This window comes from Canis lupus, chromosome 21, assembly GCF_011100685.1.
Source record: "Canis lupus familiaris isolate Mischka breed German Shepherd chromosome 21, alternate assembly UU_Cfam_GSD_1.0, whole genome shotgun sequence".
Classification (NCBI taxonomy): Eukaryota; Metazoa; Chordata; class Mammalia; order Carnivora; family Canidae; genus Canis; species Canis lupus.
Genome location: NC_049242.1, coordinates 23,102,327 through 23,115,661, shown reverse-complemented (window position 1 = coordinate 23,115,661; position 13,335 = coordinate 23,102,327). Strand labels below are relative to the sequence as shown.

General features: G+C 42.9%; 1 protein-coding gene across 16 annotated transcripts in view; it reads right to left on the bottom strand.

Annotated features, from left to right (window-relative positions):
• The window catches only part of MAP6 (microtubule associated protein 6), a 68,517-nt gene that overhangs the window by 20,835 nt on the left and 34,347 nt on the right, over nucleotides 1-13,335 (bottom strand). For 15 of the 16 annotated variants that reach the window (XM_038568584.1, XM_038568596.1, XM_038568598.1 and 12 more), the window contains one exon: nucleotides 53-266. In XM_038568584.1, coding sequence (XP_038424512.1) covers nucleotides 53-266 — 214 coding nt within the window. Of the gene's footprint in view, nucleotides 1-52; nucleotides 267-8,415; nucleotides 8,540-13,335 lie in introns of those variants that run through there. The other variant, XM_038568599.1, reaches the window with a different exon arrangement.

The following is a 13,335-nucleotide window of genomic DNA, read 5'->3' as shown; positions in this document are numbered from 1 at the left end:
AACCCCTTGGTTCTAGGTTGGGCTGAAAGGTTCTTCACAAGATCTGTCTCACCTTTGGGGGTTCCTTGAAAGGTTCGCTGTAGAGGCTGCGTATTCTTCTGCGATCGATGACCTTATTGTCGGCTGGTGTCGGCTTATTGGCTTCCCCTTTGAACTGGGCACTGTAGCTGGTCTCATGAGCCATCTTATCATCTGGGGGCTTGTACTGGGGCCTGGCTTTTATCGGTTTCACAGGCTTGATGTCCGTCCATGCTCTGAATTCATTCCTGTGAATCAAAGAAAGCATAAGTGACGTGAAACATTACGTGCAAGGATGCAGTGCTCCTGGTCCAGGGCTGCAAACAGAGCAAGCTCTCAGTTAGTGCTTGTGGTGCTGACGCAAGGGTGGCCAAACTGTGAACTTCATGTCTCCTCACCAGGAAGCACATGGTTTCCCTCCTGCCAGGTGGATGCAGGTTGTGGCAATAGCCCTTGTAGGGAGGAGGAGCTCAGGCTGCCAGCTACCACCGTGTGATCATGGGTAGACAATTCTAATCTTTGGGCCTCGTTTTTGTGATATCTAAAATGAGGCTGAAAACACTCAGTCCATTCCGTCATGCATGAGTTCAACCTCTGTGATTGAATGCCTGCTGGGTGTGGGGTGGCGAGTGTGAAAATGAGATGTGTTAGACTGTGTGCCTGGTCTGCCGTGGCCAACCATAAATGCCAGTCCGCTTCCCTGCCTTGTTATGATGGAGACCCTTTGTTAGCCAGAATCCTTAAGGATAATTCCTCCTCTTGATAGCAGATGGCTTACTTCTTACAGTGCCAGAGATTTAACAATCTTAATCACTGTCAGTGAAAATACTCATGAGATGTCTAAATGCTTGCAGGTCACCAATAAGCAAAATGTACCGGAACGTGATGTGGATGTCACTGGCAGGACTCGTGTTGTGTGTGTGTGTGTGTGTGTGTGTGTGTGTGTGCAGGAGAGTCTTCGCCCACTCTGGTGTGAATGGTTATTGGTCCTGACCCTATAATCACACCATCACACCATTTGCTGCTTTTTCCTGAGTCGGTGTGTCCATGTTCTTATTTTTCCTGTTAGGATCTCATAGATTCTAATCAGCTGCTCCTGATCTGTTCTAGGGCTGGAGACTAGATGGGGACAAAGTACAAAACAGGGTAAAAACATGTGGCTGCTGATGGGGGCCATAGGGCCCGTCCTGTTTGCTGAGTGCATGACATTCAATGGATCTGTTCTCATTTGGGTCCATGAGAGGCTGTGTTGTAGGAAAGGAAGAGTTAGGCTGTGCATAGTTGTGCTTAGGTTCTTTCAGGGCCTTCTTCACCCTCATTGATAACGCCCTCCTGGGGGGGTCAGAGATGAGTGGCACCAACAGGAGGCCACAGGGGAGGGCAGAAGGAGTTGAAGCTGTGAGAGTCACGAGGATCCTAGCACTGCCTCTAACAAGCTGTCGAGCTGACCTCTCCTCTCTCTGAGCCTTAGTTTCCACACCTATCAAAAAAAAAAAAAAAAAAAAAAGACTCAGACCAGACCATGTCCTTATCATGTCCTTCTAGCTCGGAGGCTCTCTGGGTTGATGAAGCTGGTTTGGTAACACTGAGCCGCTTGCTGGTCATTTGACCTCCTGAGGGGAACTGGCTCATTCGTGAGCAGAGAGCCTAGAGTTTCTTAAGAGACCCTACCCAAGCTTCAGGCTTGCCTTTCCAGTGCAGCTTGAACCCCCATCTAGGGGCTTTACCAACTCAAACTCAACATCCCTAGAACCAGAGCATCATGTCTCCCCTGCCAAATTGTCTTCATTCCTTCATCATTCAATTTCTTTCTCTCATTCATTCATTCATTCATTCACAGCAATAAGAAGGGGGGGTGGGGAACACAGCCGAGGCCAGCCCAGGAGGGAGTCCAGAATATGGGTTCTGGAGTGGAGTCAGAGATAGGACAGAGAGCCAGCCAGGGTTCTAGGTGGAATGAAGGGTATGCCAAGAGGCTGCCAATACATGGCCTTCCGCAGGCAATTAGGGTGGTTGAGTTGAAGCTTGTGAGGAAGGGCACAGAGGCCGGACAGATCATGAGGTCCTGCCAGCCATGCTGAGGGGATGGTCTGGACTATAACAAGGAGTTGCCAAATGGTTCCAAGCCAAAGGTGAATGTGGCCAGATTAGTTTGGGGAGAGAGAACTTTGGCAGCAGGTGAATGGTGGACAGACGGGGAGATGCGAGTCGGGAGACTGGACAGGAGACTGAGCAGTGAGTTGGGAGGAAAACAGAAATATGAACCAGGACAGTGGCAGTGCGGACAGAGTGGCTTGGAGTCAAGAGGGAAGCAGGCAGGACTTGAAAGCGGCTGAGCTGTGGGAGGCCAGGGTCAAGGGGAATCTGGAGAGACTCCAGGATTTTGGTTTATAAGTGGCTGTGCTACCCACTGAGACGAGAACCTGAGGGGAGAAGGGATCTTGGAGGGCTGAGGCCCTCCTGATTCTGTTAATGGCACCCATCTCTTCTGGTATCAAGGCCACATTATATCCTTTCCTGTCCTTTCCTCCACCCTTTTACACTTCCATGGGTTCCACCAGTTACTGTGACCTGACTTCTGAGCCATTCTGGCTCTCCACACAGACCTAGGGCTGGCCTGGGTCACACTGGGGGCTGTGGCTACCACAGTCTGCTGAGGGCTCCAGGCCCTCCCACCTCCCTCCTACCCTTCAGGACTAGAGTACTGCTGAAGCCCCTTATAAGTGGCTTACTAGTTAACAGTCTGGTTCCTGAATATATAATGGCAGAGCCCTGAGTTCTTTGCTCCTACCCCTGCCTGCTTTCAGAATTAGGATTGACATAGGTCTACACTGGCCCTAGGAACTTTTTCTGGATTGTCCCTCCCAGGCTAGCTTCTACAGCTTTCTGCATCTGTGCCCTGGCTGCCGTGGGCTGGCAGGTGTTTCACTGTGAGCATCAGTGTGAGCAGCATCCATGGGATGTGTCCTTGTGGGAGCAGTTTGGTAGCCCCTGCTCTTAAACAACTGCTCTTCATGTGAGGCCATGTTAGTGAGTCCCATGATAAGTTCACTGTAATTCTGACAGATATTAAGTTGAAAAAACCAAATTCTGCTACTTAGAACTTTCTTTGAACTCTCCACAAAACCTTCCCCAGCCACAAACAATAAGTAATCATATTCCACAAAAAAAGAATTAGTTACCACTCAACAGACACCTTTTATAAGCTTGCCAGTTTTTTTTTTTTTTTTAGTATATTCTCTATAATCCTTACAACAACTTTGAAAGGAGGTAGTATTATACCTCCTTTACGAGGGAAGATAACCAAGAGAAGGTAACCAAGGCTCAGAGAGGTTAGGTGGCTTGCATAAGGCCAAACAGCTGGCAAAGAAGCAGAGTTGAAATGTGAGCTCCTCCCAGAGCAATATGGACCCCACTTTCAGGTCAATCATGTCCAGAGCCTCTTGCCATGAGTTCATGGTCCCCTGCCACCATGGATTCCCCTGTCCATGCAGCCAGATTTCAGCTTGGCCATTCATTCATTTATTCATTTGGCATTTACCAAACACCAGCCATGGGTGTAGCATGTGTCCCACAGGGGAGGGTAAGCCATGACTGAGGCAGCTATGGTTTAGTAGGTCAGGATCTGTTCATGTGTGACCCCAAGTAAATAGGACAAAGGGACAGAGGGAAAAAGGATTCTGAAGGGCGCACTAAAGGATAGAGACAGAGAAGTGGACAAAGGGAATTCAGGCAGCCCTCTAAGTCTGGGGCAGGTTCAGAGAGCAGGTGAGCTGCTCAGGGTGTGGAGGGTGGTCATTAGCAGAAACAAAGAAACATAGGCCCTCAGGAGAAAATGATATACAGGGCTCAGGGAGGTGCAGACAGAGGTTAATAAGGTGTGGAGAAGCATAGAGCCTGGGACAGGACAAAGAAGGTGCTTCACTGGCAAGAGCGCAGGCTTTGGAGTGAGATAAACCCGGGCTCAATCCCAGATCTAACCCTTAGGCCAGGACCTCACCTGCTCTGACCTGCAGGGAGCTCATTTGGAAAGGACTGACACAAGCCCTACCTCACAGGGTTGATGAGACTGTATTGATTGAGGAGGACCTGCCCAATTGTGTCAGTACTACAAAGCCCATGGTGGATAACTGTAACAAATGTATTTAGTTTTCATTAGAGAGTCGTTTGTTCAAGAAAAATTATTGAATATCTTCTACATTCCAGGCCCAGAGCTGGCAATACAGCATGAACAGGCAGATGCAACGACAGGCTCCACTGACCTGGTAGTCAGGTGGGGAGATATAAACAACCACATAATCAAATGTCTGTCCCCATTGTTGCATTTCTGACCACTGCAGTCAACATGCCAATGCTAGGAGAGGGCAAAATTTGGGCAGCAGCTTCTAATGCCAGGTTTATTTCTGAATGCATTTCACATCAGACTTGAACAAAGTAGTATTCAGTGAATGCCTGAGTAATTGAATCTCCAATACTGAATGTCCGCCATGCACAGATGTTCGCTTCTTAAGGACTTGTCCCACTTACACACATTTTCTTGCGGTGATTCAAGGGGAGATACTGAAAGAGCAATTATAGCGGGGGGTACTGAAGACAGGCAGGGAGCTGGGTGATTGATGAAGCCAGGTCCCAGGAGACGGAGGAGGGCAGGCGTCAGCAGAATGGTGAGAGGGTTTGGCCTTGGAAAGAAAGTGTTGCCAAAGAAGAGAATAGGGGCAGTCCTTTCATTTCTAACTTGAAAAAGCCTTGCATTTACCAGAAATGATGAAATGGAATTATACAGGGAATAATTCTACTGCTGGGAAGAACATCTACATGTGTTAATTGGTACAATTCACTTCTTGACAAAAGTAGAGACTCAGAATAATGGATTACTGCCAACTATGCTCAAATATAAATTTCATATCTCTGCCCATAAGGCCCAGATTTATTATGTATCTAAGTTCTTGGGAAATAAAATTCTTTCCCCATCCTCTTGACAACAAATTTTTTAACAACAGTCTTCAACTGCTTTATGAAGGAAGAAAAACGTGCTTTTAAGTCCTAATGGTCTAAAATCTTCCTACAGATTCTCATAGGTAATTTACATTGTCATGGAAACATATCAAGTCTATGTTCAAAAATTGGCCTACACTTTTTATATTAAAATGTTTTTGCAGAAGGGAAGCAGTCTCTTCCATGAAATCTGATGGAGACAGTTCATGAACACTGTCAGTTGCCAAGCTATTGTCAGGAGCTGGTTCAAGGAAGTAGGATCTGGAGATTAAAAAAAAAAAAAAAAAGAACACCTGACCCTAGAGGCTTGCAGGAGGGTTAGAGCGGCTTCTTTCTCTTTTTAGAGGGGAATAGAAGGCTGTTTCATCCTGGCAGAAATGACTGGGTCAAGGGAGGAGCTTTATGACCTATGCCTGTGTATATGCTTGCATGTGTCTTTTAGCTTCTTTTGTGTGAAAGGGAGAGAAAGGGGTCTTACAGAGAATGCTGATGTTGTAATTATTTAAGAAACACTTCTTATCCATTAATATACAGTAAACATGTGCACACCATAATAATAGTTTTCTAAAATGAGGAAGGCATGCACTTAAGCAAATAAATGTCTGTATGTAAAGAAAAGTTTGAAGCTAATCTAATGTGAACAGAGAATGAGTGGAAAAGAATCCGTCCTTTCCCTTATATGGAAAAACCCAACATGGGTAGCAGTTAGCTATGACATGTGTTAGGGCTTGGGTTTCCTCATTAGGTAAATGGAGATTCTGCAGGTGACTGCTAAGTGCTGTCTCAGGCTGCATGCAGCTCACAAGCCCCAGTGCACCTGGGAAATAGTGTTTCACACAAAGAAAGCACATGTACACAACATGTACAAAATTATGAGGACAGATAGTTAAAAATAAAACTGCTCAATTAGGAGTAAAAGTGATTTTACACAAATTAATTTAGGTTGCCGTATTTACCAGGCACTATGCTAGGAACTGTATGGAAGTAGAAGGGAGCAAAATAAGAAAACTATAGTTGGCAGGTGGAGGATAAGAGTGAGGGAGTGTAATAGTTAAAACATGTACACATACAAATACACCTCCGGTAGAAAAAAGAAGAGCTAGATGAAAACTTATAGGAAAATCACCATGACTGCCTCCTCACTCTGCCCTGCTCCCCACTTTCCCATTATCAGCTGGGCTTTTTGATCATAGGAGTTCTAGCGTGGTTTTTGCCCCTAGACCACATAGTTATCTGGCTGAGGTTAAAAAGGGAAGGCTGCACTCTTCTGATTAGTTGGGTCCCCAAAGATCTGTGTCCATTAATTGCAGAAAGATGGTTCTTTAAGCAGGAAATGGAAACCATGAGAGAATGCCCTGAAAGGTGGGAGACAGTGCTACCTCCCTCTGTGGGGTAGACCTAGAATTCTGGGAGTACACTCCTATGAGATAAGCTCCACATAATGCCAAGGATGTTGCATGATACATCTAGTGTAGTGTTCAATAAACTTACGTTTCCTCATTCTTTGTTGGTGCCTATGAAGTGCTTAGTAAATATCTTTTTCGCATATCTAGCTGGTGCTGAAGAAAACATTTCATGACTTTTTGAAACTCATGCTAATTTATTCTTTAAAATGTAACTCAATTATATGGTAATACTAGGAACAACTTCAATGTCAATAAATTTGACAACATAGATGAAACAAATTTTTAGAAAGATGAAAATTACAAAACTGACTAAAAAAGAAATAGAAAAACTGAATAAATACATATCAAGTAAAGAAATTGAATTAGTAATTTAAATTCTTTCCACAAGAAAATCCAGCCCCAGGTGGTTTCACTGGTGAATTACATCAAACCTTAAGGAAATAATAAATACCAATCCTATCAAACTCTTTTAGAAAAGAGAACATTTCCCAACTCATTTTAAGATGGGTAATATCAAGTGTTTTCCTGATACCAAGCCAGTCAAAGACATTACAAGAAAATGAAAGGCCAATATTCCTCATGAATATAAATATTAAAACCCTTAACAAAAACCCATTAAATCAAATCCAGCAATATGCGCAAAGGTTTAAATGCCATGAACCAGTGAGATTCATCCCAGGATTCAAGGTTGGTTTAACACTCCAAAATCAGTTAATATAGTATATCATTTTCATTGAATAAAGGACAGAAACCACAGATCATATTAATAATATAGAAAAACATTTGCAAAAGTCTAACACCTTCTAACATCATACTCAATGAATGAATATTCATTCAGTGAAAGACTGAATGATTTCTTCCAAGATAGGAACAAGGCAAGGATGTCCACTCTGATCACTTCTTCTTTTTTTTTTTTTTTAAAAATTTTATTTATTTATTCATGATAGACAGAGAGACAGAGAGAGAGAGAGACAGAGGCAAAGACACAGGCAGAGGGAGAAGCTGGCTCCATGCCAGGAGCCCGATGCGGGACTTGATCCCTGGACTCCAGGATCGCGCCCTGGACCAAAGGCAGGCGCCAAACCGCTGAGCCACCAAGGGATCCCCCACTCTGATCACTTCTGTTCAACATTGCCCCGTAGGTCATAGCCAGTATAATAAAGCAAGAAAAAGAAATTAAAGGCAACAGATTAGAAAAGAAGAAGTAAGACAGTCATTATTTATATATAATATGATCTTGCATTTAGAAAATCTTCAGGAATCTACAGAAAGTACTAGAACAAATGAATGAGTTTAGCAAGGTTGCTGGATAATCAATATACAAAAAAAAAAAAAGAATTTGCTTCTTTTTTAATATTTATTTATTTATTTATTTACGAGAGACAGAGATAGAGAGGCAGAGACAAAGGCAGAGGGAGAAGCAGGCTCCATGCAGGGAGCCTGATGTGGGGCTCGATCCCAGGTCTCCAGGAGCACGCCGTGGGCTGAAGGCGGCGCTAAACTGCTGAGTCACCCAGGCCACCCTGAATTTTCTTTCTATAGACTAGTAACAGATACTGGCAAAAGAAAAAAAAATTAAAATCTATTCATGATAGCATCAGAAAGAATAAGATACTTAACAACAAGTTCAACAAAAGAAGTGCAATGCCTATAACTGAAACCTACACAGCATCACTAAGAGATGCTTAAATTGGAAGAGTCGATATTGTTAAGATAGCAATTCTAGAAATTGATCTATAAATTCAAAGCAATCCTAATCAAAATTCCAGGAGGACTTTTGTAGATAACGACAAGCTGATCTTAAAACTTATATGGAAATTTAAAAGATCTAGAATTGCCAACACAATTTTGAGAAAAAGAAACAAAGTCTAAGGATTTATACTACCTGATTTCAAAAGTTATTATAAAGCTACAGTAATCAAATATGTTACTGCATAAAGATAGACACATAGATCTAAGAACAAAACAGATAATTCAGAAATAGATTTCTACATACAGTGGTGTGCTGAAGCTGGCTTATACTGGTGCACAAAGCTGATTAAATTTGTTAAATTTTCAGTAATTTGGTGAGCTGAATGTTCAACTACTGGTAGCTTGAAATCAGCTATGTGAAAATATCAGGAGATTGGCCAAAACTACAAATCAGGCCCCTCCTTTTTTCCAGAGAGCTAGTTAGTTAAACATTTACCATCATACCACTGCTCACAAATGTGGTTTATTTATTTTTGAAAAATGTTCTAAGGTAATTCAATGGAGAAAATGATAGTGTTTCCAACAAATGTGCTAGAAAAAGTGGATATCTATGTGAAAAGAAAATGAATCTCAACCATTATCTTACACAATACACAAAAAATTTATTAGAAATGGACTATAGACCTAAGTGTAAACCCTAACACCATGCAACTTTTTTTTAAAGATTATTTTATTTATTTATTCAGAGAGAGAGAGGCAGAGACACAGGCAGAGGGAGAAGTAGGCTCCATGCAGTGAGCCTGACGTGGGACTCGATCCCCGGTCTCCAGGCGCTAAACCGCTGTGCCACTGGGGCTGCCCACACCATGCAACTTCTAAGAAAGACATAGAGGAAAATCTTTGTGACCTTGGAGTAGGCAAAGACTTCTTAGATATGACACAAAACCCCAAAACAATAAAAGAAAAGAAAAAGTTCATCAAAATTAAACTGCTTACTCTTCAAAAGATATCATTAAGACAAGGTAAAGACAACCATAGTCTGAAAGAAAATATTTGCAAGGATTTGTATTCAGAATATATAAAGATCTCTTAAAACTCAATGAGAAGATATTCCAATTTAAAAATGAGAAAAATAAAAAAATGGGAAAAATATTAATAGACACTTTACGAAAGAAGATATATAATGGCAAATGAGCACATGAAAAGATTGTAAACACCACTAGTCATTAGGGAAATACAAATTAAAACTACAGTAAGATACTACCACATACTCACAAAAATGGTTAAAATAAAGCACACTGACAATGCTAAATGTTGTCAAAAATGTGGAGCAATCGAACTCACCTACATTGCTGATGGGAATGTAAAACAGTACAGCTCCTTTGGGAAAAAAATTATTTTTAAGTTAACCGTACACTACAATTTGATCCAGCAATTCTACTCCTAAGTATCAAAGAGAAATGAAAATATGCATCTACAAACAACTTATACATGAATGTTAGTAACAGCATTATTCATGGGAGCCCAAAAGCTGGAAATAACCCAAATGTTCACGAACTAATGGAATAAACAAAATGGATAATGATTCTATTTTCCATAGAATGGATAATACTCAGCAGTAAAAGGGAATGAACCAATATGGATGAATCTCAAAAACGTCAGGCTAAATCAAAGAAACCAGACAGAGAACACTACATATTATATGATTCCATTTACAAAAGATTTCTAGAAAAGGGAAACTGCAGAAACAGCAAGAACAGTGGCTGCTTAGGCCTACAGCAAGAGGATGGATTGATTGTAAATGAACACGAGGAAATGGCAGCCCTCTAAAACTGTTGGTCAGAGATGGTCGTACCACTGTATTCATTGATCAAATCTCACCAAACTGTGCGCCTAAAAGGAGTGAATTTTATCTTATGTAAATTATATCTCAACAAAGCTGTTAAAATCTAGCTGGAACATCTTCTTCCCTGACATCTCTGCTCTTGCAGGGAGGTGATCCCTGCCTGCTCCGATGCCCTGAGACTTCATTGTACCAGCCTCTTTGCCTGATCCTCGAATTGTGTTCCTGGATATTTTGTTTCCAAGCCCATCTGTGAGGCCTGGGAAGGCAGAGGTGGCTTTGAAGCCATCTCTATGCTCCTGGCGCCTGGTTTGGAGGCTGGAACAGCTTAGCATGCACTCAATCAGTGTTGCTGAACAAGCAGACACTGCTGAGTTTGCTTTTTAATTGTAAAAGTAACGCATAGCCATTGCAGTTGGTTTTTGTACCCCCCCCCCCCACTAATTTGTAAGAGTTCTCTAGAACTCATAGATAAAAAGATAGTAATTCTTTGCAACTATGTTTTCCAGTTTGTTTTATTTCACATATATATGGGTATATAAGGCTATGGAATCATATATGTACATATATATCAGAGAGAGAGAGAGAGAGAGAGATGGAGATATATGTCCACAGAGATATCCATATCTATGTGTATAGGAATCCATGTATAAGCTTTACCTTTGCACATGGCCTATTCTATCAATCTTTTCCTTTACCCTGTTTACTCCTGGGGTTAAGCTTTAAAAGTTTAAAAGCCCCGATGGCCCAGCGGTTTAGCACTGTCTTAAGCCCGGGGTATGATCCTGGAGATCTGGGACGGAGTCCCATGTCGGGCTCCCTACACGGAACCTGCTTCTCCATTGGCCTGTCTCTCTCTCTCTCCGTCATGAATAAATAAATAATAAACATCTTTAAAAAATAAAATAAAAGTTTCTTTATGATACAGTTCTATGAATAATTATCTGTAATTCTATTCCACATGTTTATTTCTTACATTTAAATCTTAAGCCAGTGGGAATACACTACCATTTTCCTGTAGGCTGCTCACAGGGGAAAGGCGAAACTGTAGCCACTGCTGGCAAGGATGTGGGAAAGGTATAGCCTGACTCAACCCAGCAGGACACACTGTGCCTCCAGGGCCCTGCAGAGTATCTGGTACATCACAAGTCCTTGGAGCCTATTTATTGAATATGAGAAGTAAGGAGTGAAGCTTTTAAACCTGCTATCCTTTGATCTAGCAATTCCATTTCTAGAAACTTGTCATAGGAAATAACTGGAAAAGAAAATATTTTTCCTTATATTACAAACTCTTGGTAATTATCATGGGGTGAAGGCTGCAAATTATTCCTTTGTTTTGAAATATGAATGCATTCTGAGCCTGACAGTGCTGGGGCATAACAAAATCTCAGAAATTACTAAGTGATGGTGAGCATGAAACTATGAAGCCGGTGATCCCCTTGATGCCATTTTTGGTGCAGTTAATGTCATGTCTGTTTCTTGTTGCTGATGATTCATGGGAAGTGATACCATTAAATTCTGCTTTTGGCTGCCTATGCTTCATCTCTCCTGGGGTAACGGGAGCTCTGGGGGTGTAGCAGGGGGAGTGCAGCCAGGCAGTGACAGGGTGGACAGTCTGGTGAGTGGAATTACAGACTTCATTTACCCAGACACAACTAAACTCTCTTGGCTCCAGTGCCTCTTTTTGCAAAGCAATCTTCTTTCCAGCAAGTCCTTCAGCAACCTGTGAGCTCTAAAGAAGTGATGGACATACCCAGAGGCACCAGAGTTGGAGAAAATGGAAGATTTTTTTTTCAGGCCATGAAGTCTGGAGGGGTTTTGTCAAAAATGGGACCTAGAATTTCTTCATGAAGGTTCAGTGTGTAACTCAGTCCTGTTACTCACTTGCCTGGGCCAGCAACCAGGGCAACAGTGATCTCTCATGTGGCCCCAGGGCGACAGGAAGGCCGGGGCTGCAGGATGTCCTCTGCTCTCTACGCCAGGGGTGGGAGGCACTCGCACACATCTGCTCTCTAACCTTGGGGCGGCCCCGTTAAACTGCAATCTCCTGAGTCCCAGATTGGTGCAAGAGCTTACTTGGGTGTGTCTCAGTCAAGGCCAGATTTGAACCTGGGTCTGTTCAACTGCACATTTTGACCCCCATAAGCTGCCCTGTGAAAGCTTGAAACACTGTCATTCGTCTGCCTTTGCCTGGGCCAGTCCTTACTTCGAATTTGATGTTTCCCCTTTCTACTGGGGAATCTGTGCTTCAAATTGCAACACAAATATGGGCAAGGCGGTAGAGAAAAAAGGTTAAAGACACAAACTAGCAGAATTAACAGGGCTGTCAGGAGAAGGTGTGCGTTGGTGAGAAAGGTGAGTGTCACACGGTACATCGGGTACCTGAGCCTCCTGGCTTGTGCCCACTGGCCAGCAAACATGCTGAACACAGCACCTTTTACGCAGCAGGTGCTCAACCAGGATTTTAAACATGGTCTCATCTCTCTGAGTCTCTGCCAGGTATTCTGTTGCATAAGCATTTTGGAAGGGACCCCAATCTCATTGCCTTTAAGGAACTTCCAGGTGAGTGCTGAGAGGTGCTCTGGGAGTTCAAGCTTCCCGTGAGAATCTGAGGGGGTTTTAAAAGATACATAGGAGTTTTCAAAGAAGGGGAGGCACTGAAATTCCTGCGAGTTTCCTGGCTCTGAGCTTTCCAGGGCTATGCCTGGGAAGAGGATCACACCCACAAACTCATGAACGCAGCCTCTGCCCTTGGACTTGTTATTGTGGACTTCCTTTCCCGGACAGCCTGGAATGGTGGGGAGGTCACGGGCTTTCAGCTGGGGGAACAAAGCCCTTCAAAACACCTAGTCTTTGGTGGAAGCAGTTAATATTTCATAGGAACACTCTTTCGCATCAGTGCCTCGGCATGCTTTGTCACTGTGCAGGTCATTGGACTGGCATCCGGGTGCCCAGAAACCCAGTGACTAGAGAGGAGAGAAGAGAAGGGATGTGTCACAACTCCAGTGTGCCAAATGCCCCACAAAAACATGCTCTCATCTTCAATCCGCATAGCAGTGCTGTAAAGTGGGCACCTTTCCCCCATTTTCACAGATGAGAAAACCAAGACCCAGAGAGGCAAGTGATTTACTCAAGGGCACACAGCTAGAAAATGGAAGGGCCAGAAATCAAATTCAAGAGTGAATGACTAACTACAGATCTGACATTTTCCTAGTGTCCTATATTAATCCGTTTTTGAATACAAAACAAAACAAAAAGTTAAAAAAAGGACTTTTTTCTCTTGTGTAAATATTAGAATAAAACGTGGAGCCCAATATAATGTGCAGATTAGGCAACCAAAGGGAGGCACACTTTTGGCTATGGTTGAGGAGTGATTAAAAG